Genomic DNA, 26979 nt, shown 5'->3' with positions numbered 1-26979 from the left:
CAGCGGGATGCAAGATTGTTACAGTGCAGGCTGCTGAAGGTATTGTGGCTTTTATGCAGCGTTAACAACCATGTGTGCTGATTGAAACATTTCCCCTCAAAGTAGCATTCATGAAAAACAAAGGGAATGCAGCTACGTGGTCACCACAGCAGTTGGCATGGCAACCAATACAGAACCTATCAGCACAGGTGAAGGGAGGCTTTGGCCAATCAGAGCGCCTGGGAAGAGCTACCTGGTGTGTAAATGTCAGAGAGGGTCAATTGCCGCCACATCATCAGCGATGATGAAAACACACCATTACTGTCACAAAATGTCAACATGGCCATGGATCTCAGCCTTCCCTAGTTAGAATGAATAATGTGCGTTCAGTGGGCTGCACGGTTCGTGTGTGTGAGCATGTTAAGTGAGGAAACAAGAGTAAGTGCTTTTTTCTGTGTGAACAAAAGGCATGCTGGCTGAAATGTTCACTCAGTATGAAAATGACTATGCTAAGACTAACGATTTCCTTTTTTGACAACCTGTTTTTGTGTTCTTAAATGGCTTTTTGCTTGTCTATTTGTCTTGGTGTGCTCAATATTCAAGTCTGCCTAAAAGAAGGTTTAACTACATATCAGTAAATCACAGTATAACTACCTAGACAGATTCGACTACACCCCTGCCAAATGGCATCAACTGGTGCAGATGTGAAATAAGTCTATTCATATTTGTGAGCTACTAATGGCTCAACACGGTGTCTAGTAGAAAATATAAATTAAAAAAGGATGCTTTTGAAAATGAATGGCGCTGTCCATGCTGCTCTTCTTTAAAGGAATGTGGCTTTAAATTCTAGAAAACAAATACCTGCAGAGGAAATGGTTCTGCATAGCACATTGTCATTGACCTTCCTGATCCGTGCTGTGTTTCATGTATTCTACAGCTCTGTCCTGAAGGAATGAGCTGCCAGTGTGGATAGCTCAAAACTGCACGCTCTTGCTTTGTGATCATTCTGATCTGTAGTGGGAGAGCTACAAAGCAATCAGCCATGTGTATTATAGTTAAAGTCCTGCCTACATGTTTTACTTTAACTTAAATAAGTATTAGACATTAATGTATCAACAATTTAACCATCTATTATTGGTACTTATTTTCCATTGAAGCATCATGTTAGTGTTGTAGCTGATGCTATATCTATTTGATTCATATACTTCTTGGGTATTTCAATCACAATTGTCTTTTTATTTATTACAAAAACTAAACAAAGATCGGATCTGGACAAATATGGCCACTATTGATGAATCAAAACATGCCTTCATCAACCCTCATGCTGGCCTTGCAGAATGGTTTGGGGAATCCCGACATCACTCATCTGTCTTTCTCCAGTTCTGCTTAGTCCCATCCTCTCCTTTCCCACCCTTTTCTGTCTGAGCTTTCCTTTCCTGTCCAGTTCTGTTGTAATCTCTCCCGTCTAGTATTGTTCTTTCTCCTGCTCAGTTTTATTCTGCTCTGTTCTGATCCGGGGCAGGGCTGTTAACCAGAGGCTGATAGATCCCTCTGGCAGCAGAGTGGATGGGAAACACATGGCCAGCCTTCACTCAACTCAAAAACAACTGCTTGAACCCAGCTTCCCGATGGAAAACTTCTACAGAACATCATGCTGAAATTTGGCAGTACAAATCTGTGGAACAGACCTTTTGTTGTACTGAGGATTGGGTTTGCACAGTTGGGTTTATGTGCATAGAAAATGTACAATGTGTTTATACACTATGACTGGCCAATCTGTGAACTAGTATTGCATTCAAAAGTCCTTTTTCTGTAAAGTGTGTGTGTGTGTGTGTGTGTGTGTGTGTGTGTGTTGAGAGAATATGAAAATACGTAGAACCGGACCGAGTGAGATTTACCTAAAGTATCTGTCAAGAATAATGTGAGGGAATATATCTATATACAGTATAGAGATCTATATATATATATAATATGTGTAATATATATATATCTATTCATATTTATTTATTGAGTTATGGTAATCATTTCCATTTTTGCTCACACATGGAAAGGGGACTTTAGGCTTGGTTACAGCTGTCTTGGCCAATGTTTTCCGCACAGGAAACGGCACAGTGAACGGCTGAGTCTGAGAGTGATGAGTTTATGTCCATGTGTGTGTGTGCATTAGTACCTGTTGTGGTGGGGGTCGAGGCTGCAGGTAAGGGCTCTGAGTCTGGCCTGGAGGGGTCTGCTGAGGGGGGCTGAAGTATGGAGGGGTTCCCTGTTGCCCTGCCTGCTGCTGCTGCTGCTGGCTGTAGCCCCCCATCCCCTGCTGGCCATATGGCGCCACCTGCTGAAACGACCAATCACACAACGGTTAGAGAGGAGACATAGAGGTCAAGACTGAGGTCAACACTTTCACTTCAAATTAAAAGTAATTCAGAGAGACTGTCAGGTGCAATCAGTAGACATCAGAGCCAGTCTACTCACCTAAAGTCATCTTGGAATGATATGAAAACAAAAACAAAAAACATCCCTTGCGGGCTTACACAAACTGGCCTCCATCCATTGTCCAATTCATCGGCTTGTTCCTTCAGCTAACGCTTTTAATTTAGCTCAGGCCAGGCTGACACCTGCCTCCCAGCTGTGCCTAATGAACTCTCACTGCAGAAACCGCTAACTTTATGTCCTCTGGCTTGCCAAAAGCATCCTCCTCTCTACATTATCTATGTCTCGGTCAGCTCACAGATGGGATGATGTGTGTTGGATATTACTGCTGGCCCGTCCCTGGCCGTAGCCCTAATGAGGGACACATGGATGAGCCGGGGCATTCCAGAGCAGTGCAGTTAAAAAGCGGACTTGTGAGGGCGAAGCCATGCCAAGTGCCGATGCTGCATTACACGGTGGTTATGAGAGAGAATGTGAACAGGGAGTGCATGTAACAAGCTGGCACCAATACCGTCTAAATCCCTCCTTGTCGTTTGTTATGACTACAGACAGCACCAGGTGCTCCTCACTCCTCTAAGGATTTCCTGTGGAGGCTGGGGTTTTCTCATTCACACAGTAACACGCATGCACGCACACACACCCACCCCCGCACACAAATGTACACACACGAGCCAAGTGCAGACTATTAAACAACATTTATGACCACAGCTGAAGCAGTTTGACAGCATGTTTCACGTCATATTTTTACCACATCATGTCGTGTTGCTTTTTTATTTAGTGACGACCAAAAGATGCCACAAACTCATTAAACAAGCACATAGGCTGTAATTTGGTGCTTGTGCAAAGCGAGTCCACCTCCAGCCCTTGCCCCGAGTCCTAAACTTTGAAATGTCCCTTTAAATCTTCCTTGGCAGGCTTAGCAAAGTAAAAGTCTCTCAAACTCAGAGTGATTTATATCTCAAATGATGGTATTACAGGGAACTCCAACGTGATGGAACTTCTACACGACAGTCTTGTCAGATCAAAAGTAGAGTGCACACATCCAGCGTTTTACAGTCAATGTTATGAGTGAGAAAAACCAAGTCATAAAAGCCCTGTTGAAACTGGGGGCTGGTGTAAAATACAGTGAAATCTGATCCGGCTGCAGAGGGCAAGTGGAGATTAATATGTTTGAAATAGTTTTGAAGAGTAAATTCCTTTGAGTGGGTGTTAAAAAAGAAATCTTCTCTCTATGCTGGCAGAAGCTTTTTGACTCTCTGAATAGAGATGATTGGACAATGTAGAATATTTTTCACTTCAATGGGAATTTGATTAGAAAGGACAAGTCTGTGAGTGTGAGTAAGAGAGAGAGTGTGTGTGTGTGTGTGTGTGTGTTCAGAGTGTCATTAGGCCGATGAGACAGACAGACAGGGTGAGATCAGTCTAGCTGGCAGAGAGGTTAATAGCATGGCCCTGCTCATGCCAACAGCGCCACTGGATTCATTACTTTCAGCCGGGCCAGCACACGCACACGCAAACATACACACACATACACACACACACACACACACCAATGTACTCAAATGAATGCACTTGAATTCAAGTCGTCTGCATATTATGTCGGGATTTGTTAAAGTAAGAAAGACAAACAAACGCTCCCTCTCTCACACAGACACCAGCGTCATTCGATGTGGATCAAAGCCGCTCTGACAAATCAGAAGCAACTCTATCCTGTGATCAGTGATTACAGGCTGGTGTAACACAGTGGGTCTCAACTGGAACACAACTGTTCTGGAATTGGCCAGGATTAGGTCGCCATGGAGATCGAGACCAGAAAACCGTGGGTGGGTTTCTGTTTGTTCCTCCTCTTGGTGCTATAAATAACCTTGTTCGAAAGCATGAAAAGCTAATGAATAAATAATAAACTACACTATTTTATGTTGTCTTTAAAACTGCCAGATTTAGTTGCAGAGATTTTATATGTAAAAATACAACTGCGACACAGCTAGCAAGTACGTTGGAACAGGAGTGCAACACACCGATGTTACGTCTGCTGTCTCTCCTCGCTTTATATCAGGGTCCCATGACTGACTGGGTGGGTGAAAAAAATGGTGTAAAGATATTGTATGATGTGATTCGTATTTTCTGGATTTTTGAATTAGTAAAATTCAAGAACTCTTGCTACAATCTGGGTCCACTGTTGTGTAGATGTACTGGGCCCATACCTTATATATATTGTCCCGGAAATAATCACAATAAACAATAGTATTGTGATTTTTGGGAACATTTTATGCCACTGATAAAATAATATAATAAGCACACCCTATAAAAGAGCAATGAACTTTAAATACTTGAGGATTTCCAGACATTGGAATTGGAATGTGAATACAGGGAAAATATATTGTATAGAATAAAAAAAACATAAATACAAAACAATAAATTAAAAGACCTCTGGTAACAAAAATGTGGAACATCACAATACCGAAGTCTCCTGATGGGAAAACCCCGCTGTTTATTCTGGCATCATGTTGGCATAAATATTGGTGACATTCTTATGTAAACAAACATGCATGTAAAATGGGCAACGTCAGCAAAAATGATCACGGTCACATTATATATCATACGATAGATCAATAACGTAATAATTGCGACATGCCGAATTACAACAGACCTAAATAACTCTCTTAATACCTACGCTTGTCTTATAAATCTTCTTATAAATGCACGGTCTGTTTTATACCGGAACACTGCAGATCCCGTGTTTAAACACTGTAATTGAGCACTGATGGGGTTTCAAGCTGCCTGTAGCTCCTTTTCATAGGAGAACCTTTACAGGGGACCTTTAAAGAATGTGCATGTGTATTCAAGAGCAGTTAGTGACAGATATGCAAGCAGGTAGACAGGCAATCAGGTAAGCAAGCAGAAGAAACCGAAATGGAGACAAACCAAAAAACGAGGCAGAAATATCAGCAGTCAGGCAGTCAAATAGGAACAGAGACAGCAGGCAGACTGGAGGTCTAACAAGTAGCAACCTGTCACCGTGGGTTTGGGAAGAAAGAAAGAGTCATTCAAATGCAGCTTCTGTTTGATCGCTGGGGGCGACTGTATGAATGTACTGTACCTACTGAGTACACACCAGCTCACTGAAAACTCATTCTCTTTGAATGAAAATATGCTTTGTGATAAACAGACTTGCTGTGCTGTTGCTTATACCAATAAAAATAACCGCTGGAAGTAGAAAATAAGAAAATGTTCAGCCTTTTCCTTCAACTCAGGTGTGTGGAAGCAGACAAAATAATAGTGATTTATCCGGAGTGCCTTGGCAGGCACACAGTGTCAAATAAATGCCTGTAATGAAATGACAACAGATGTGAAGTGCTGTAGGGAGAAATGACGCCGAATAGACGTCCTGCGAAGCAAATAATTCACCATAAACTGCAGAAACAGTGTGATGAAAACAAAAGCCTTGGCATCATATTAAGATACAAAGACACAAACACTGAGAAGAACTCAATCAAAAATCTATCAAAACAAGAGTCATGTGCAAAGGTAGATGGAAGGGATTAAATACCCATGATAACCCTCATCCATGGCAGTGGTGTGTGTGTGTGTGTGTGTGTGTGTGTGTGTGTGTGTGTGTGTGTGTGTCTTAAATCATCCGTTTAAAAACCTTGCACGGAACAAGGCACTGCTTGTAATTCAATTGGGCCAATGAGCAATAGACAGAGGTTTTCATAATACTGTCGAAGTGGCGTTACGGCTGGCTGGCAACCGGGACCACAGGTCGCCCGTTTTGAGTGACAGATGGACTCAGCCAACCAGAGAGCTAAGCAGAGCCGCCACCCCGACCGTTACACACACACACACACACACACACACACACACACACACACACACACACACACACACACACACACACACACACACACACACACACACACACACACCAGACACATGGAGAGATCGAGAAACAGTGGCAAAGGAAAATGTTTGGAGAGACGGAGATGGAGAGATAGGCAGAGGGGAGATAGACGAGGGGTGTTACAGACTGAGATACGAGAGCGATGGATAAAGCGATGTATCACGCGATAAAGTCAGGGAGAGACAGATACAGACTTAATGCAGACAGAGAGACGGGCGGAGAGAACGGGGCGACACAGACGAGTGTAGGAAGGAAGGGGAGTCTTACAGGAGGTATTGGTAAATAATGATGAAGACGAATGGAGACAGGAAGAGAACGTGAATGAGCTTCAGTGGAGCTTCGAGTCCTTTTATACTCACATCATTTGAGCAACGTATGGGAGAGGAAGGGGGGAGAGGCAGAGACGGATAGACAGGTAGATAATATAGATTAGCAGGTGAATGTAATTCATTAATTACCTTTAACGAGCAGCGACAGCTTGAATAGCAGCAGCGGTCTGTTGGCTACACACTACTTTGTCTCAGGTTTCAGCCGGAAAGTGACAAAACAAAGAATACTCAAAACATTACAACATAAAATGTAATTTTCTTTTTGTCTGGTATTTTTGAGTGTGCTGCTGATGCACACGATCGTCATTAGGAATACACAAAAGGAAAAGGAGGAGATACTCACAGCTGTAAAACAGACAGCTCAAGACAAAATAGAGGAAAAAGAGGAAAGACAAAATAGAAAATATTTGAAAACCCTCGGCATGTGCATGTATTGTAGAATTATTGTTGTGTATAAAACCGTAACATTTATAGTAACTACTGCAACCAAAAATACTACAAATATTGTTAAATATATATAACATATAATGACTACAGTATGTAGAATGATTTGGGTCACACCAACTGTAATCTATCAGGTGTTATTGCACAAAGTGATTTCACTGACTGGTAATCAGTGAACTGGCCTGTTATGTGTCCCAGTTCCATACTGCCTACTCAAACAGTACAGTATTACTGCTCATTTCCATGATAAAGTGTTTTAGCAGTTACAAATCGATAGAATAATCTATAAACTAATGTCTCCCTCATTTGAACATGACACAGATATGCAAAAATGTTTTTCTAATGATTTATTTTTTCTTTTAGGTGTAATTTCAACACCATGTTTTGTTAATTTTTTTATGGATTGAGAATTGACTGAGAAAAAACCATGCTGTTTGACAACTGACCCTGATCTATACAGAAGGACATGCCCAAACAGGCCCTTAATAATACCAAAATAATACAAACAATGGTAGGGCCACTGATGACAGGACTAGATGGAATACACTCTGAGCCCTATATAATAATAATAATAATAATAATAATAATAATAATAATAATAATGCATTTAATTTATATAGTGCTTTTCGTGATACTCAAAGACACTTTAAATTATATTTATATCCTCCACAGAAACTGATGGAAACTGTAATAACCTACACCTGCTTTAATAACATTAGCATGCATTACACTAAATGCCCAACATCATCAATTCAAAGAGACATATTTAGATGTATAATATAATTAAGTAACTGGGCACAAAGCTAAACACATCTTTTATCAGTTGGACTTAATCATACAAGGATGGATATTGATCAAAACTGTTGTTGTAGCATGTTAGTTGTGTTTGTCCTAATGGCTGCTATTTTTCACAAGCATTTTTGTGCATATGGCAAACAAGTCTTCTTCAACAATTGTCCCAAATGACCTATGCAGGGTGCTTGAGGGCCAGCATATGAAGACGAATAGAACTGGCAGCTAAGTTACGATACCTACTGACAGACAACTGCTCTTTTAAAATTGTATTATTACCCACATGAGTTGATTGCAGCATCACTGGAGAGATTTATGTCAATATACAAAAGACGTAAAAATGTAATATCCAGACACTGCAGCAGTTTAGTAAATCTAAACATTAACGTAAAGACATAATCAAAAGACATTTCAGCAAGGGAGCGCAGCGGGAAACAATGAGGGAGGAATAGCAGTGTTGACAGATCTGTCAGTCAAAAGCAGGAACTATACCACTATCAAAATAACTCATAACTAAAAACATATATTTCTCTCAAGCTTATTTGCATTAAGTGTCTGGAGCATTTCAATGATCCAACTGAAACATGTTTCAGTTGACCTGCATCTCTCTCTTCCTCTCGCTGTCTCATCTGTCGCGCCTTAAAATCTCTGCCTGTACAACAAGACCTGGTTTTTAAAATAGTTTACATATTAAGAAAATAACATGAAACCAATACAGGAAATGTAAGTCTTGGTTTTATAAAAAAGAATTAGGGGGATTGAGACAAAGACCTAATTAATAAGTCTATACTGCACATTTGTAGTTATATAGATAGTCGGGCTTTCTATAGTTAAAGCTTAATAATTGATCTAATTTAAATGAATAGTGATAGTGAATTCATCCTTTTTGTCCTTTTGTTGCTGATCTTTTCATTAACTTAACAGGAAAAACATTTTCTATAAAGGATTAGACTAGTATTATTATAGGAAAATATCAATAAAAACATTAATTTGTATTGTATGGTTCTTGTCTACATTTTGTCTAATTTAAAGGACCTTTTCTCATTATTGATGAGATCAGGCGTTTGACGCTTCCCTTGTGATTGGATGTTGCAACCTGTGGCTTTAGTATGAGGATGCTTTTGTGTCATGCTGAGAAATTGATGCCTGACAAAATATTGCCTCTCTAGTACACTTGATGTGTGGAAATGTTATATTGTCATATTGTATGGAAATGTATTCATTTCTTGGGCTTGACTTGACATCTACCCACTGGGTGTCTATTATTAACTTAGTTTGTCACTGAAGCATTGACAATTCTTATAATATTACAATATGTTTTCTAATTCAGTGGAAATAAAGATGTTTCAACCGAGAACCCTGCACACACATAATGAAAACAAGATAGTGGCTGATAGTGTGGTGATAAGATCAGCCGCTCGCAGCCATGAGTGCACTCATCGTTTGTATGCCGTATGAGATGGGAACGAAGGTGAGTCCCTTAATGAAATGTGAGGCGTCGGAGGGACGGATCAGCATCAACAGGCTCATGATTAAACATTAGGGGAAAGAAGAGGGGATGCATCACCGTACTCGTCATCATTTCCCCCCCCCCCCCCAAGGTGAAGGCGCTCTCCGGCGCTCTATACCTCGCTTTGATATCTCCTTCTCTCGCTCCTCCCCCCCTCATACATTGGGAGGCCCTTGACACCTCGAGGAATGAGCTACCCTTAGAGGACTGAGAGAAAGAGTGAGGGACAAGAGCAGTGATATGCAGGTCCCTCAATCATCCCGTGCCAGTAACCTGAACCTAGATACCGCACATCAAGCCAGGGCTAAATATAGATAGACGTTTGTGCCAAATTTAAAGGCATTCCCTGGAGGAGCTCCTGAGATATAGGGTCAGATGGACGAAAACTTCATGCGTCTCTGAGGCTTAAAAAGAGAGAAACGCCATCACAGCTGCAGAAAGATTTGATGGTATCTTTATTTTTTTTTAAATTTGTATGACGCATGGTGCTCTTCATATACCGCAGGATTGTATTCCCAAATGAAAACACAAGACTGTCTATTCAAAGATTGTGACTTATCGACCTGGTGATAACATCAACTGACAGCGGGTAAAAGCGAGCGAGATAGTGTAGCTATCGACTGTTAAGACACACAGGCGTGTTTTTCTATATTTTCCTCTCGGATCCCTTTCTGAAGACTGCCAAACGTTGCTCTCTGCCCCCCTGTCTGTCTGTCTTTTTTTTTTCGTCTCTCTAATTCTCTGTTTCTGCTCACATCATTTGACGGCTGGCTGCGACTAGCGGTGCCTGTGTTGTTCCAAGCAGATCTGTAATGGAGACATTTGGAGAGGCAGAGCAGGGCAGGTTAATGCTCTCTGTAATGTGTGTGTGTGAAGAGCGATTTATTTTTTTATTTTTTTGTTCGAGAGGCTCTGGGCCCCGTGCCACCGGCTCCAAATGTGTTCCCCCTACTAAACTCCTGACCCCAATCTGTGGCCAACAAAGACAGAAGAGAGAGGGGAAATTGAGAGAGAAAGAGAGAAGAAAAGCAAATGCGATTCATTGTGGGGGGTCAGAAATGGATCTGAATGAGTGAGGTAAGAATGCTGAGGTGCAGATGCTGTAGCAGGCTTTCCCGAAGACAGGATGTGAGACTGGTAAATAGATCATTGATCGACTGTTATGTTTCTTGACACATCATTTCTCAATGTTTACATTGGAAATGTTGTGGAGAGAAGAAGAAGGCCCCTCTTACAAGAACTCAAAATAAATCTTGACAGATAGAAAATAATCATTAGAAATGGAGGAAAGAGGGAAATGAAGGCTTGTGACGCATGTAAACAACACAATTTAGCACAAAATTGCACTAAAATGTCTTTCAGATCAATCATTTTGGCACAAAGCACAGTTTTTGTTTTACCGCTTGCTGAGATGACAGGCTCGAACTTGTGTAGGAGTCATGTCAATTACATCTGAACAGTGAGGATGGAGGGAGGGAGAGGAGGGAAGGGAAGGAGGCTTCTAGTTGAAACACGCTCGTTCCCCATTAGCGGTCGACGCAGCGCAGGAGATTATACTCGTATATCCCATGCGCTGTGAAATACAGGTTGTCTTTCTTTGGATGCTGACACTGTGTTAAATGCCAGTGACATCATCGATTGTCGAGTTCCTTCGGGTCAGTGTGGATGCTGTGCGGAAGTTCACATTTGGGCCACCAAAAATGTACCAAACTGAGGCACTTGGTGGGGGGCGTCTCTCCCTGCCTTCAAACCGTTTGGAGGTATTGTTTGAACTTTATGCTCATTAGAAGTGTGGTGCATTATACTGAGAGGTGTATTTTTTATTATTTTGTCCACTCCATTGATATCAATTAGGGTAGGCTAAATAACAGAAACAACACTGTTAAACAGCACCACCAACAGCGGCATCCATAATGACCAAATATAGCTGAATGAACACCTTTCTAGTTTTACCGAGGTGTCCCTAAAAAACATACATTGCGGTACGATCATGAAACAAAAAAACAACATACTCAGCACCAGGTTGCCATTTTCATCTAAAGATCAATAAATGTATTGGCCAAACTATAAGATGATGTTTCACACACTTTCTCTCTCTATGTCCTTTCTCCGGTTGGTTGTGAGGTAAAACAGTAGTTACTTGAATGCAACTTAACCTTCCAAGAGTGTTCATGATGTTTGGTAATACTAATCTAGTGGCTAATAAGGATTCTCTTGAGGTGGTGTCATGGAATATAAAATATGTAAAGGCCCCATGTATGTTTACAGTCTCTTATTTAAAGACTATATTTGTTTACTGGATTTATCTTCCTGCATTTAGAATGTATCTTAAAAGCTGTTGCAAAAGGGTAAGGGTTATCTTAAAATTCAGATCGACTTATATTCAAGTTATTAAAGTACGTTAGACTTACTTTGAAGTTAGACTCCATAGTCTATATGAACGGGCTCTGCCTTCATCTTCTCATAGCAATCTCACCAAATGGATGGATGTGAGCGATACACAGTGGATAAATTGAGGTAACACCATGATCTTGCCAATCTATGCCTTCTCAGATCTCTTTTCAAATGTTGACGCCGTGTTACGTCTCTTCACGTCCCCGTTCTACAAATGAAGCCCAGAAACGGGGGGAAAAACGGCGCAGACTTGACCCGTGTCAAAATCTATCTCTAATCTGAAAGAAAACTGAGATGAATTCTCGGTGAGCCAATTAGAGCAGCAACTAATCCCCTAGTAACTCGCAAAAAGACGTAAAGCATCTCTTTCTTTTCTCTCCCTTCCTCGCTCCCTCCGTTTCGCTCCACTTTCATCTCTCTGCTCTTTTATCTTATCAATAGGCACATATAGAGCACTGCACACACCAAGTCTAGATCTTTCAAAAACACTCCATTTGTGACGTTTTACAACGATTGCCTGCATTCAAACACTGAATCATATTAAATTCTACCATCACTTCACCTGCTTGCGCAAAATCTGATGGAGTTTGCAGGCCAACTAATGCAACAGAAAATACTGACAGCTGGGTTTAATTTCACTAATAGCTTACATACTCTGTGCCCCATTCTGTGTTTTGCCATCTTCCTTGATGTTAGATAAAGCATGCACACGCTTTACATTGAGATAATTGATAGTTTTGCTTCAACTGGTCCGTGATAGGGGAGGGGTTTTCTCCCCCTTTTCCAGTTAATGGCCACGTAGCATCGTCTCCACGTGGCATCTGATTGGCTGAGAGCCACTCCAGAGCAGCAGGGTAATAAAAGTTACAAATGAGAGCAGGCTATTAGAGCCATTGACGTGCGTAGGCTAGCTTGCTAATTAATTGATCCTGAAACTTCATCTATTCTATAGCCAGAGTGGAACCCTTAATTAATCAGCCTTTCCATATCGTTGTCCTCCTTTAACCCCTTCTCTCTCTCTCAGGTGAAAATGCCCAGGATCCTGTGGGCGAGCATGGAGTGCAGGTTTGGAGTTGTGGAGGATGATAGAAGAAAGAAAGTGGGTGTTGGTGTGTATCAGCATGGCAGAAATGTGTACTTTGAACGAGCCTCCAGTGTTTCAAGAGCCTTTCCAAAAGGGAGGGGCGTGAGGAGTCTGGAGTGGTCCCCTTTGTACCCCCACCCTTCTTCTTCCTCCATCTTTATCTGGCAGAGGGGCTGATTTATTGGGGTTTCCCAGCCATCCGTCAGAGCAAGCAGCGCTGGCTGCATTAACCCCAGAGACAACCCCAGCACCCGGGGCCCCTAAGTGCTTCCAAGTGGCCCTCGCTCTGTTGAGGAACCCCCCAACCCCCAACCCACCCGTGCTCAATCGATGTCGTAAATTACCCATCTAACTCTCCAAAGTCGATAGTCTACAAGATGTTTGGACAGCTTTTTATTTAAATGGAACGTAAAAGCCCAATCACTATTGTCTGGCCAAAGTAGGAATGCTCACAAATTAGGTGTGAATTATCAGCACCTGTGTGTTTCTCAACTGGTGATAATTCAAAGGACAGGTGAGATTTAGTCAAATGTTTACAAACTTGCCTACCTGTTGTCTCTTGTTATTGTTGTTCGAGTATCAAACGGCCTTTCAGTCAATAAGTCTTTTTCATGAGACCTTTTGTCACAGTAAGAAAGGCACAGGTGTAAATAATAAAAAGAACAGTGGCTGAGTTCCATTTCGCTGCTTCACTTTCCTGTGTCCTTGGCCTTTTTCACAGCTCACATTCTGACATATCAAAGTAGGAAAACACATGGTACTACAAAACATGAATTAGAGATTTACTCAAGTTTCCAACAGTGACAGTGAGCCAGTATGCACAATACCAGGATTGTAATTCAGCCATCATTCATTTTAATATAGACACGTGTGATTTTCCTGCCGTAACATGTTCAAATGTCTTCTGTGAAAAAAAAGGCCTATTCCGTTATAATACCACAAAAAAAATATATTCAAAGTTATCACAACTGAATTAAAATAAAAGCTTTATTGAGCGTCTACGACTATTTACAAAAAACAATACAACGCATAGTTTACACGCATTACACTGGTTCTAATTTAATGGTTTCAGCTGTTTTGAGAACCACTGTAAAACATGTTTTATTGCAAATTAAATGAATAAAACCAAAGACGAACCATCTTAAAATGGTGCTCACTATTTAGGAATGTACAGAGCTTGCCCAGCTTAATGTAATACAGGCATTTTAAGCAATATACAGATGTATTAATTTGTGTCTGTTCTTTCATCTTTTGCTGTTTGCCTGCTGATCATTACTGAATAAGACAATTCCTGAAACATAATCTTTAGAACGAGAGTGTGATGTATACAACACTGTGAAGGATAGCCGGTGTTGTGGTTTGTGTGGACTGAACAGGCGGCAGGTCAGCCACATTTCCACTTGACTTAAAATGCTTGTCTTCTATTAAGTTGGCCCGGTGTGTAAGGAACAAACAGCCAACACTGGAAATGGTTTCTGCCTGAGTCTTTGAAGCCCCCCGCCCCCTTTTTTTCCCTCCCGCTCATTCTCCCACTCCTTCACCCCTCCCCTCTTTTCACATCAAACACTAATGTTTCCTTCAAATTCCTTTTCCTCTCCGACTGCCAACTTTAAAATCACAGGAAATTACGCTAAGAATTGGCTGAGCTTTTTTTTCTTCTTCTTCTTCTTTTTTCAAATTTAAATTTCAACTTCATTACACTTCCCAAACAGACGCTTTTCTCGTGTGGCCTGTCATCCCCAAGGCACACCCCTCCCTCTTCTACTTCCTCCTCTTCCTCTCCTTTTTTTCTCTCCCTACTGATATGTTTGTTCTGGCTCCCATCACACACACACGCACACACGCACGCACACACACGCATAGTCGTGTACGCTCTATCTTTCATCCTTTGTGACGCCAACTAAACCGAACGCGAGTCCCTGGACATATTCGCTGGAGGCTTGTAGGTGTATGGTTGTGGCTGCACTTGCCTCCTATGGCTGGATGAAATACAGGAGGCCTTGAGGAGAGTACCTAATATAAGAATGTTTCACAGAGTGCGATCACGGCAGCGTGTGCATAGGTATACTGTCTGTGCAAGCATGCCCCGCATGTGACTGAAGAGGCAGAGACATTGAGCTGGAGGGCCTCAACAGGTAAACAAGGTCCCCGAGAAACAATGACTCAATCTGGACTGAAGGGTCACAAACAGCCGCTGGGTTACACACACAATGAGTACCTTACACTAATAACTCCACCGCTGTAAATAAACCAGATGAAACAGTTCAGTCAAAGTGTTTCTATGAACTAGAAGAGAGGTGTTTGTGTCAGCTTTTAGCTTCCTTTCCCTCCTGCACAAGCTGTTCTTCTGGCTATGTGAATGTGTCAATACAGCATGTAGGCGTTAGTGTCTTTACATATGTAAATGTCACGAATATGACATCTTTTACATCGCTGTATATTCTACGGTGCAAATATATAGAAACAATAATAAATAGCTGCGTTGACATGATTTGTGGGTGCACACGTAAATCCAAAACATTGTCCAGCTCTAAAGAATCCAGCTATCCATTAAGTTATACTCCTTCTGGTTATTATTATGTCAGTCTGTTCAGTCACACACACACACAAACACACACAAAGAAAATCATTCAATGTATTTTTTTTCACGACCCCATCCCAAAACAATGGAGGTGAAATTAATTTGGTTTGTGATGCTCAAAGCATCAAACAATGGGATTGTCCCTGTTACTCTGGATAATCCACCGACCCTACTATCAACAATTTTAATAGGAACACTTTTTTAGTAAGTACCACCAATAAACACTGTTTACAAAGAGCTCTGTGGATTTTCTTGAGTAATGAAACACAAATTCAGGATATAGATGTTGCTCTTGGATTTCTTTTCAAATATTGGAGGTTTTTATTATAATTTTTGGGACATTTTATGCGTTTATTTGATGGCAATAGTAGAGGGATGACAGGCAAAGAGGGAGCGACAAATGCAACACAGGCTTCCAAAGGGGGACATTGGGTTTTGTTGTCACCGTCTTCTCCCCCAAACCAAAGGGGAGCTCTGCATTTTTCACTCAGGAGAAGTTACAAATAGTCTTTTGAAAAGGACGGAGGTTAGCCCCTACAGATCCTATATTTAATACTTGCACTGGATGTAATATATGTATTGCAGTGGAGTTTTTATTTAATACGAGTGGGGCTTAATTCTAGCAGGATTTAATCATAATAATGGCAGTCAAAGCGAACCTTTTGTTCCTCTGCTAAAAAAAAGAAAAAACACACACACACACACTCGCACACAGACACTCAATCCTGGGGAAATCAGATAGATGTACACACATATCTTTGTTAACGTCACGTTGCTTGGCAACATCCCAGCATGCTTGACTGTGACAAGCTGAGGTCTCAGCCCTGAAGCGCAATGCATCATGGGGGACTGTGTGTGCCGCGTCTTACATCACCCACAATCCCCCTAGCTGATGCAGCCAGTCAAGATGGTGAGAGTGATCGTTGAAGCTGATCCTGGGGCAGTTTTATAACATCTGAGGTTAAGAAAGAGGGTGGGGTGGCTGATTTACCCTCCTCCAAACACAGCTGCAATCATGTCCATTTTAACTGCATTTGGTGCATCTTTTGATATATAATAAATAGTCACTTTAAGACTTGATATACAGTAGATTTTGCTGTAGACATCTGGGGCTTTAATTTTTAGCCCTCCCCGCTCCTCCTTGATCAGACCCCTGACCGCTTTTCAGTAGGTGAGGCTCATTACGCTCATGTGAGAGTGTGGAATTAAACCTCCTCCTCCGAACTCATTACTGTGAGCTAGATTTCACCGGCTGCAGATAGGCAATGCGGTGGTGCTGCTTTTAAAGCCAGAGCCAGATAATTAGAAACTTTAGAAGCACATTTCCCATGGCTATAGCCAGAGTGAACAACTAATTCTATTTGAACTAATTACCTTCCATAGCGCTTCGTTCGGGCTATATAATACGCCCGAGGATTTCATCACAAAGCAGTACCGGGGATGTATTTTTGTGCGTGTTACTGACTGTACGTCATTACCGGTATGTGTAGGCATTACTCTCCATACACAGTCTGTCTTCACCGCCCCTGCCTCCAAAATGTGTGTTTTTCAAACTGCAACAAACCCTGAGCAGGCTTAATAATGCTTGTTTTGGGAACGCGCTGACATCATCAAGATGTGTCATATTGGGTTTAGACCTTGCAGCTTGGGTAATGAAGTCTACCGTGAAGTCTCCCTGTTAGGACTGCAGAGCACAATGTCACCCGTGAGAGAAAAAACATAATGGAGAAAATTTATTGTTGAGCAAGACACTGAACTTTATGGCAATAATGCTATTTCTATTAAAAAAAAATATTATGATAAGGCTGGGCATAATAAGTTCTGGCTCCAACCTCCACCTTTTCAGCCATTACTCATTCTGGTATTGAAGCTTTATAAGCTATTCATTTATTGTACCTTAAAGACCAAAATGTAATTATAAATTAAATTATATATATTTAACTATATACAATCATTATTATTATCATTATTATCATAATTGTTATTAGTATAAACAGACATAGCCTGCAGTAGTAAAAACCCACACAAAAATGAATACATTAATAAAATGTCACAAAGCTCCTCCAAAGCCACAAAAGACATTATACAACTGCTGTATAATGTTGTATTCCCTATTACGAGTTAACTAATCTTCTTTTGTAAAATCGGTGTAGCATTCCTTTTATTCTTTGTGCACCTCTCAGTACACCTAATTTTGTTAATGTTTTTTCTATCTCTACATGTTGGTTTCTATAAAATACAAAATATAAATCTTCACTGTATATGTGAAAATTGTAGGCGAAGATTTATCTGAATATAAATACACTACGCACCAATTTTCTCTGCGACTGCATGTACGCACATATTTTAAGACAAAGTAGGAAGGCTGTCTATCAGTCCATCTGTTTCCCTCCTTCTCTCTCTCTCTCTCTCTGGTCTTGTGTGGAAGCTCGCTCGCCCCCCCCAATAAGAGGTGTCCAAGTCCAGATCAACAGACCAGACTGACTAAATATAGCCGGCAGTGACAGCAGGGGACCCCCGCCCACCCTTCTCTTGCTGTGGTGCTCAGTAATGCTGCTTCCCTCCGAACTCCACTGATGGAACTAGAATGTCAAACAAACACACGGAAGAAGTTTGCTTTCTGCCAGAAATGTGGGACACCCATATCACGATCCACGCAAACACATACATTTCACACACACAGAGTAACACACGTACTCTGTATTTTTCCTTCCTTCCTTCCAACACACACACACACGCACACGCACACACACACACGCACACGCGCATGCACGCACACACACACACACCCTTCCAGTCCAAATGAGATTTACTTAAGACTCAATAAAGCCGACAGAAGCACTATTGTCTCCAACACGGGGCGAGAGCGCCGCGCACACAGACGGTGACGTGGGTCGGCTGTGCTGCGTCTATGTTTACTACACAGAGAACATTCCACCACTCGCACAAACACACAATTAAAATAGACGTACACACAAAAATCAAACGAGCATGCCCACACACACACATGCAGTACAGAAGCGTATACAAATACATAATCAAGCATACAAACGCTCCATCAAACCAGCATGAAGAATGACCATGCTTACACACACAAACCACACGCACACAGCGTCAAACCCATCTTGATCCAGTGGGAGTTTAATGGGGAACTGAGTGATGAACGGAGTGACACCACCACATGCCAGGGTGTGAGATGTTCTGCCTGGTATTTTAGGCTGCTTCTCAAATTGAACATGCCAAGCCTTCGGGGGAAACCCGTTGGAGAATGTTCACCATGCCCCACATCCAGTAAGTCGGCTTATAATACCAGCTACAGGATCTGGATGGGCACTGCCGAGCTGAGGGTGCTGCCTCATACTTGAATTACACGCGTAAAAATGTAGCGTTTTGATTTGTTGACATACCTGCTGTTGAGGGTACTGCATCCCGCCCATGCCAATTTGGCCCCTCCCTTGCATGCTCATTGGATATCTGTGGGGAGGAGGTGATGTGTATGGCTGGCTAGGAGGGTAAGGCCCACCTCCTCCTGGCTGCTGTGGAGTGGAGTAAGGATTGTTGGCCATGCTGTAGAGCTGCGAGCGCTTCATAGCCATGAAGTCCATGGAGGACACCTGCAAAGGGGAACAGGAAGGATTCATTTGATGTCATCAGCATTTCTTTCTTGGCTAATATCTTGCGTTCATTCTCGACGGTGCATTGTGATTGGCTGAGAGTCATTCAAATGAATTCATCCAGCACATGCCAAGTTGGATGGAAGTCCACTTAGTACACACACTCCAAACCACATCCGCCATTGATTTATCTTGTAATTGCAGAGCAAGTGGAAGCCTTAAATTAATGTCTACAGGTCATAAAATAACTACAACTGGAATTAAGTAAGCAATGATGCTTATTGCATAGCTATCGAGAGCAAACTTTGCTGGAGGATGGCCAACATATAATGATTTAATTAAAACCTAAAGCTCGTCTCTTTGTTTTAATGTCTGAAAGGGTTTTAAAAGTGTTGTAAATGTTGTTTAAAGTGATGGGAAGCAATAGCAATAAAAACTATATGGCCTAGTTCCCACAACCACAGCCCAGCAGTGCCAGTAATCGCAGTACAGCGCACCCTCACTTACTGGCTTGTTTTCATGTTGTTACTGGCTGAAAAAAAATAAACTGGCAGAAACACTAATAACTACATTTGAGTTTATGCTCTTCTGAATTCAAACAATAGAACTGATGAGGGTTTTGAATCTGGCAGGGATTCAAACATCGCATTACAATTGTGTCGAGGCATATCAAGTTTGCAAGTTTGAATCCCAGGAGGGAATTCGGGGCAGTGAAGCAGTCAAAGTAGCTGCTCTCCGAAGCTACACCTTGGGAGCGAGCCTCTTAAACACACAAAACAAAATCAAAGAGAAGAAAGAGAGGGTGTCAAGGGCGATGTATTCCGTTGTAAGTATTTCAGAGCCTTTTTAGAGGTTGCACGGGGTCTCAGCGAGCCATTTGAACACTCCGGTACAGTGCGTCAGGCTAATGCTAATCCGTCACCCGTAGTGCCGTGTTTGTCTGTCTGCTGGGCAGATAATGTGGACTTCTTCTATCTTCCCTCTCTCCTCTCCGTCCTCGCCGTCTCCCTTTTGTCTCCGCCGTGCAGGATCATGTGTGATTTATGACATTTTGTTCGTACTGTTTCTTACACACACACACTTTCACTTCTCTCTCATCTCCAAATAACTCCCCCTCGTCCTCGTCCTCCTCTTCCCCTCCCCCTCCACCACCACCACCACCTCCCTCCTCAGTTCCCTCTCCTCTTCCCAACTCAATATCACCTCGTCTAGTGTGGTGGAGAAATTGCTGTTGCCTCATATTGCCAGGCTAATATCAAGAAGACATGTCAGGGGATGGCAGCACTTTATTCAGCAGGTTACGTGTGGACGGTTACGGCGCTCTAGCTTTAAAGTGGTTTTGTCTACTGAGGCATGTGTGTGGAGTACATTGGACTATTTCACAGAGTGCAGAGGAGAAAAAGAAAGTGTTTTATAGTAGGGAGAGAGATGGAGAAAGAAAGCCAGAGAGAGAGAGAGGAACGAGTGCTCTACGCTGTCTAAAAGTTATTTCACAGCATGGAGGTATGTGGGTGTGTGAGAGAGGCGAAGGGGTTACCCCACAAAGGGCTGCATCACAAGGCACAAAGAAAAATCCCTTTTGCTACGGTTGTGTTAATGCATGTTTGTAGTCCAGGTCGCGTACTCTGTATTTTGCCCTCCTTCATTTCAATCAGGGAGAGACCAGTTAGATAAAGAAAGGATGCATGTTTATTGTTAACAGATGATATGAAATGATGAAGTCTCAGAGTCTTTGGCGCTTGGACTCTGCGGGGAGATTTGCAATTGAGGGCCGACTGCCCCGATCAGCAACGAGATAGACCCCCCCGTGGAGTCCAGACCTGGTGGTGGCTGATGAGTTGATGAAGCTGATGGATCCGTGGAGACTGGGCGGAGATGGGGAGGTGGAGGGGTGCGTAACAGCAGCATGAAAGAACTGAAGGTAGAGAGACAGTCACATTTAAATGAGACAGCAGCGAGATGATTGGCTAGCCGTGTCCTTGTTTCCGTGTGCTTATTGGATAGAGGGGATCAGCTGATCTGCGCAGCTGGTGTCATGATTGACGGCGCAGAACAATGACAGCAAGTAAACAATGCGTGAGCATGCGTGAGGAATGATTGGCAGGAATGTGAGGAATAGATGGCGGGCTGAGGGGTCTGGTCTTCCTGTCTGAACTTGCGCTAGAGCTCCATGTGTGAAACTTCCAATAAGTAAAGCATTCCCTACGTTGCCGAAGCAAAAGTCACAGAGTGCACAAGCGGTACTGATCTAAAATGAGAAATGTAACCTCCTCACAGAACTGACACCTCATCTGACAAAATGATTGCCAGCACTAGAGTAAAGCACATTAGGGAATAATTAAAGTTATGAGCCATTGTGCTGTGAAACACGTTTAAAACACATTTTGAGAGAAAAATCTTTTTGTATTTTTGAAATACTTTGAAATGATCGTGAATCACCACAATATTTATCTTGGCTCCTTATCGCTCCGCAAGACGATGAAGAGCCTGACATTATACTTAAACCAACTGAATATCAAAGGAGAGATTTGTTTAAGAGTATCCTTTTAAATTGACTCTGGTCATACGCTTCTAATGTAGCAATAATGGGGTTTTCTCCAGAGCGGAGGGAAACACATGACCTGTTAAATGCTTGTACACTCAGAACACGCCACAAGCCAGACACACACACACACACACACAGGTCCACTAAGCAATATCTGCAGCGAAAGGGCAACGCTCTCCAGTATTTGAAAATCCAGGGCACTGTGCCACCCATGATATGGGACACCCGCCCCCCCCCTCCCCAGCTCCATCCAGTTCCCCAATCCATCTCAAGAGGTCCTCCGTTTGCCAGAAATGCTGAGCGCAGCACAAGTAAATCCCATCACACGGCTGCCAAGTGTAAACACACGCTTACAGAAAAACCATAACTGGTGCCCTTTAGAAAGGCACTGGTCACAGAAAACAACTTCTGAGTTTTGGGAGCGGAGAAGTGGATGCTCGATTAAATACCCCCCGACACACACACATGCACAGAAAGGTGTAAGCTGTATTAGCAGAATCCTGCTCTGGCTCTCACTGTTGATCTCTTGTGGGACATTCCTAAATAAAACAGCCACAATAAAATGATAGAGAGCTATCTAATATATCGGTCCATCTTCCACACATGGCAATATCCACACCTGTCCACTGAGGCAAAAAGCACGAGTATCCTCCGCCTCCCCAAGTGGAGCCTCATATCTGCTATTGTAACAAGTTCCACTAAATGAGATTCTAGCCCACTGCAGCCTTTTCCTATAGAGATATGCCTACTATTTCCCTCACACCACCAGGCCTAAAAAAAAGACAACAATTCTTGACAAATTGAAAGATTATTTTTTTTCTACCCTCAGAGAAATGGCTGTACTTAGGAAAAAAATGATGAATATGACACATAGTGAATCGTGTTTGCGCCAGAAGGGACAGCAGATAAAAAACTAGGGGGAATACGCAGAAATTGTTTTTTTTATTTTCTTCAAATGTGTTTTTTACTTTTATTCATCTGGGTATGCCATTCAATGGGGGGGGGGAAGGCATGCGAGACAATAGTAATTCAACTGCTAAATTTAAAATTCAATTTATGAACTCCTCTACAGCGCTCTGACTTTCAGGAGCTTTTTCCATTTTTTTTTCAAAACAAAGCCATTAAAACAGAACATGGGTGAAATTACTGTGGGGTGAAACCTGCTAAATTGCTTTTCTGAGCTCAATCGACGACATTTTTATGTTGCAAAAATGATTGTATTTCTTCTCGCTTTAATGTGCTACGTTGTTAATCAGAAAGAGACAAAATGCTCGACACAAAAGGCTTGGATATGTGGATTATAGGACCCACACTGGGATCAAACAAACATAAAACAATATTGGGAAATGGTTATTATTTCAATTGCATTTTGAATGCGGGAATTCTTTTTAAAAATCTTCCGATTTATCAGCCGTGGTGAATGAGCATGTTCGAATAGGGCTGACACACACACACACACACACACACACACATATTGCTACCCTTGTCCTTCACACCAGATGACCAAATCATCACCTGTCTGCATCAGCCCTTCATTTCAGTTATTTACAACACACAGAGGAAACAGTGGCAGAGACGGGCTCACCCACTTAGCAGGTGTCATAACAATACAGTGAGACCAGTGTTGCTACATACCTTCAGATACTTCAGTATTTCCACTAAAATCCTGTTTTTTTCCCCCAGATGATTTTAGTGATGCTCTTCATATAACCAACACTGTAATAAGAAATGTTCCTTCATATGTTCTTTATGGACTACAAGCTGCTTTATTGAGCGGCGGCTGCTTCAGAAATAGTTTGAACCTCGGAAGAGCAGTTCAGTGAACTATTATCATCCGTTTAATCACCCGGTGGTTTAATGCTCTCTAGAACAACAGGTTGTTCCTGTTGGATAGGCAACAGTTCCTAAAAAAGACATGCCAGGCCCAAGCAGCTACGGTGAATATTGGGGCTCTAAAGTTCCTCGTAGCTACTAGGAGTCTTTAGTCTGATGTACTGTATGAAAATAGAAGGAATTATATCTTTCACCTATTATATTATAAAAACCTATTTGGCAGTGGTGCAAATTAGTGGCATGTGAAAATGGTTCTGAATACAACCAGAGAAATGCATCAGACCTGATTGTGTTTGAAAACAACCCAGAGATGCCTTTTTGGTATTGATTATTTTCTCTTTTTCTTGGAAGGACTAATGCAGAATGCTTTTATACCTGTGCAATGAAACCCTTTTCGCCCGTGTGCATTTGTGAGGAAAAACAAATAAGGATAATTATTGTCAACGGATCCTCTTTATGCTCTGTGCCGCGTCTGTCTGTCCCTGGAGAATCAACATGCTGCAGCCAGAACTGGGTGGTCTGCTGGGACAATCAGCCTTGTCTTTTATGTGTTTTATTCATACCATGCAGCAGAGCACTCTCCAATTCCTATTACACTACGGGGCCCGCCGATGGTCTAGATGCCTCGGCCTCCTGAACAAAGCTTCAGGCTTGAAACCCTCTGCATTACTAACTCTACTTCCTCCCCGGAGTCTTTGTGACTTCACGCCTCATAGGGTCCATTGGACCTGAATGTGTCTGAAGCTAGTCCTGGGTCCTTGCCCCTGCTTCCTGCATTCAGCCTCTGACCCGGGCCTGGCCTCCTTCCCACTGGCCCTGCCTCCTTCTCTGTGCCTCCTGCCTCAAAGGCCTGGCCTCATTGGTCCGGCCTCTTTCGCGATGCCTCCTGCCATGGCCCTGCTGATGCGCCCGCCTCCTCTCCTCTCTTTCTCTTTCATGGATTGTGGAAATCTGGATCGTGGTCCATGTCTACTAATTCATACATTTCTGTCATATTCATTACATGTGTTATAACTCTGTCCCACGCATCATTCATCATTCATCTGTACACATGACATCTATTGCTTCTGTCCATCCGGGGAGAGGGATCCTCCTCTTCCTCCTCTTCTATTCTTTTGGGGAGTTTTTCCTGATTTGGGGAGTTTTTCCTGATCCCTGTCCCAGGACCTCACAGGTCCTGGGACAGGGATGTCGTATGTGTAAAGCCCTCTGAGGCAAATTTGTAATTTGTGATTTGGGGCTGTACAAAATAAACTGAATTGAATTGCATCTATTGCAAGCAGCGGAAGAATAGAAAGGGTGGAAAGCTAAAAGATGGGAGAGGCGGAGAGGGGGAGAAAGAAAGAGGAGAAGAGAGACTGCAGCAGTGGGCGAGTACAGATCGAGTTCCATATTAATGTGTGCAAATTCCCCCGCTCCTGCTGACTAAGATTAGAAAAATTAATTTCATGGATGCAGAGACAATACTGATGTCATCAAGAGGCGAGCAGAGGAGCAGCGTGCTGTTAACTCCTCCCTCCCCGGGCCTCCGTGAGGAATAGATCACTCTTTAGTATCGGTCCATCACTTAATTTCACTGCCAGGATTCAAGCTAAGTTAACTCAATACTAAATGCTGACAACACACAGCACTTAGCCTTGACAGATCCCATCCTGAAAACAGAACTTATTGTGTAAGTGTGTAGTGAAGCCGAGCTGTGCGCACAGTGGCGTTCCCATGTGAACGCTGCATCGCTAAGACGACCAAATCCAGTGAATTATGTCTTGAAACACAATCTCATCCTGCATCTCAGCACGCACGCCTTGTTAGTAAAAAGTCTCGTAATGAATGACAGCGTGAAGACTAGCACTGGTCCGCTGGGAGCTGGACAAAGCCAAATTGCCTTTCCTCAGCCCACTATGCCTGGATGGCACAGGCAGCTAGGCATGAAGGCTGGCTAGCAAAGAGATGCATGAAATTATCAGAGGGTAAGGGAGACGGGGGGACGCATGCGTACAATGCGTTTGGCAATGATGATGTGCGTTGAGGACGAAAGGCAGACAGATAAGAGGCTGTTGTTATGCGGCCGACCAGCGTGCTTTTGTGTCTGGCGCAATGCACATAATTGCTCACTCTCCGGCGTCCTCCTCGAAGCCCGTTGATCGGTGTGCCCTCTGCGTTTGACACCAATATTTACATCACACACACACACACACGTCAGGGTGCTCAGAAACACAGACACACACCCCTTCCAACCCCCTCCTGTGTGCATGAGGAAAAGTTCCTGAGCGTTCGGTTCGTCACGGCCGGCACAAAGACGTCATTAAGTGAGGGGAGGAGAGGGATGGAGGAGGAGAGGGGAGGAGGGGAGGGAGGAGGGAGGAGGGAGAAGGGTGCAGGCGGAGCAGAGAGGCTGCTTCATCTGTCTCAAGTGAGATTGGGGTCGCAGGGTCGCCAGAGCCCTTTTCCCTCGCAGAGACTGAGAGCTGAAGAAGCGGCAGGGACAGAGAGTAGAGGGGGAATAAAAGGGAAAACCTCAATGACCAAACGAGATGTGGCTGGCATCCCTGCGACACGCTATTAGAGAATGATAACAAACAAAATGCAATTGTCTACATACAGTAGAGAATCTCGTGCCAGGAAGCAGTTTTCCAAGACTGGATTTTTTCAGATTTCCACTATATAACAAGGAGTATAAAAAAAAGAATAAAAATAAAACCTGCACAATTTCTAGATGGAGAAAAAGCAGGATTCAAGTCTGGTCAGGGAACAACAATTCTCATTCTTTCCCTTCTAACACATTCAGAGTTTTTTTTCATGTGCTGAGCATGTGTTCTTAAATCATCTGACAAACGTTCCCCTTGAAAAAGTTTCTCAGTGGGTAGAAAATCACTTGAAAAGCCTCTAGGTAAGATCGCGTGGCAGTACAACTATACTACTGTTGAAACCAATGCAAATTAAATGCTTTGGGATGGCGCCTCTTGCCTATTTTCATCTAATCAGGTTCTGATGTGAGGCAGGGTGAGCCTTGCAACATACATTACCTGTGTGTTTCCTGCCTGCCGTGACCATGGGACAGTGGAGGGCCATTGAAACACCCCATTTCATCTAAGCGCCGTGGTGGAACGAGAGGAATGCTCTCCTCTCTAACTTCCCCAGCCCGCAGAACCCCACGGAGAGATGCTGTTACACAACCAAATGAAAGAGGGGGAAAAGGGGGGAAGAAAGGAGGAAAAATAACAAAATAACTCCATCTGCCCCCAAAGAGAGGGAACAGGCCGTTCGAGTAAATGTGCTGCCCTTTTGCTTCCCACGTTCCCCGGCGCTGAGCCAAAATGCTGTTATTAAATATGCAGGCTAGATTTCCCCCTTATTCAAGGAAATCACCACCTTTGCTAATGGAATGGTATTGGAGAGGAACTGCGTTTCTACAGCTTGGATAATTATGAACGAGGTCCCGTATCGCCAAGTGTGTTTATGAATTAGCAATGGTTATTCATGATATTGTGCTCAGAGTAGGGTGAAAATACATAAGTGAATACTAAGCGAACAGACCATCAGAAACGA

At 42.8% G+C, this 26979-nt stretch overlaps 1 protein-coding gene across 1 annotated transcript in view; it reads right to left on the bottom strand.

Moving 5' to 3' along the window:
• arid1b (AT rich interactive domain 1B (SWI1-like)) overlaps positions 1-26979 on the bottom strand; it is a 187700-nt gene that overhangs the window by 113135 nt on the left and 47586 nt on the right. Inside the window, exons 4-5 of the mRNA XM_034525486.1 lie at positions 18849-19055; positions 2150-2311 (exon numbers count right to left, since the gene is read on the bottom strand). Coding sequence (XP_034381377.1) covers positions 2150-2311; positions 18849-19055 — 369 coding nt within the window. The remainder of the gene's footprint in view (positions 1-2149; positions 2312-18848; positions 19056-26979) is intronic.

This window comes from Cyclopterus lumpus, chromosome 22 (assembly GCF_009769545.1).
Source record: "Cyclopterus lumpus isolate fCycLum1 chromosome 22, fCycLum1.pri, whole genome shotgun sequence".
NCBI lineage: Eukaryota > Metazoa > Chordata > Actinopteri > Perciformes > Cyclopteridae > Cyclopterus > Cyclopterus lumpus.
This window is presented reverse-complemented; position numbering and strand designations above follow the sequence as displayed.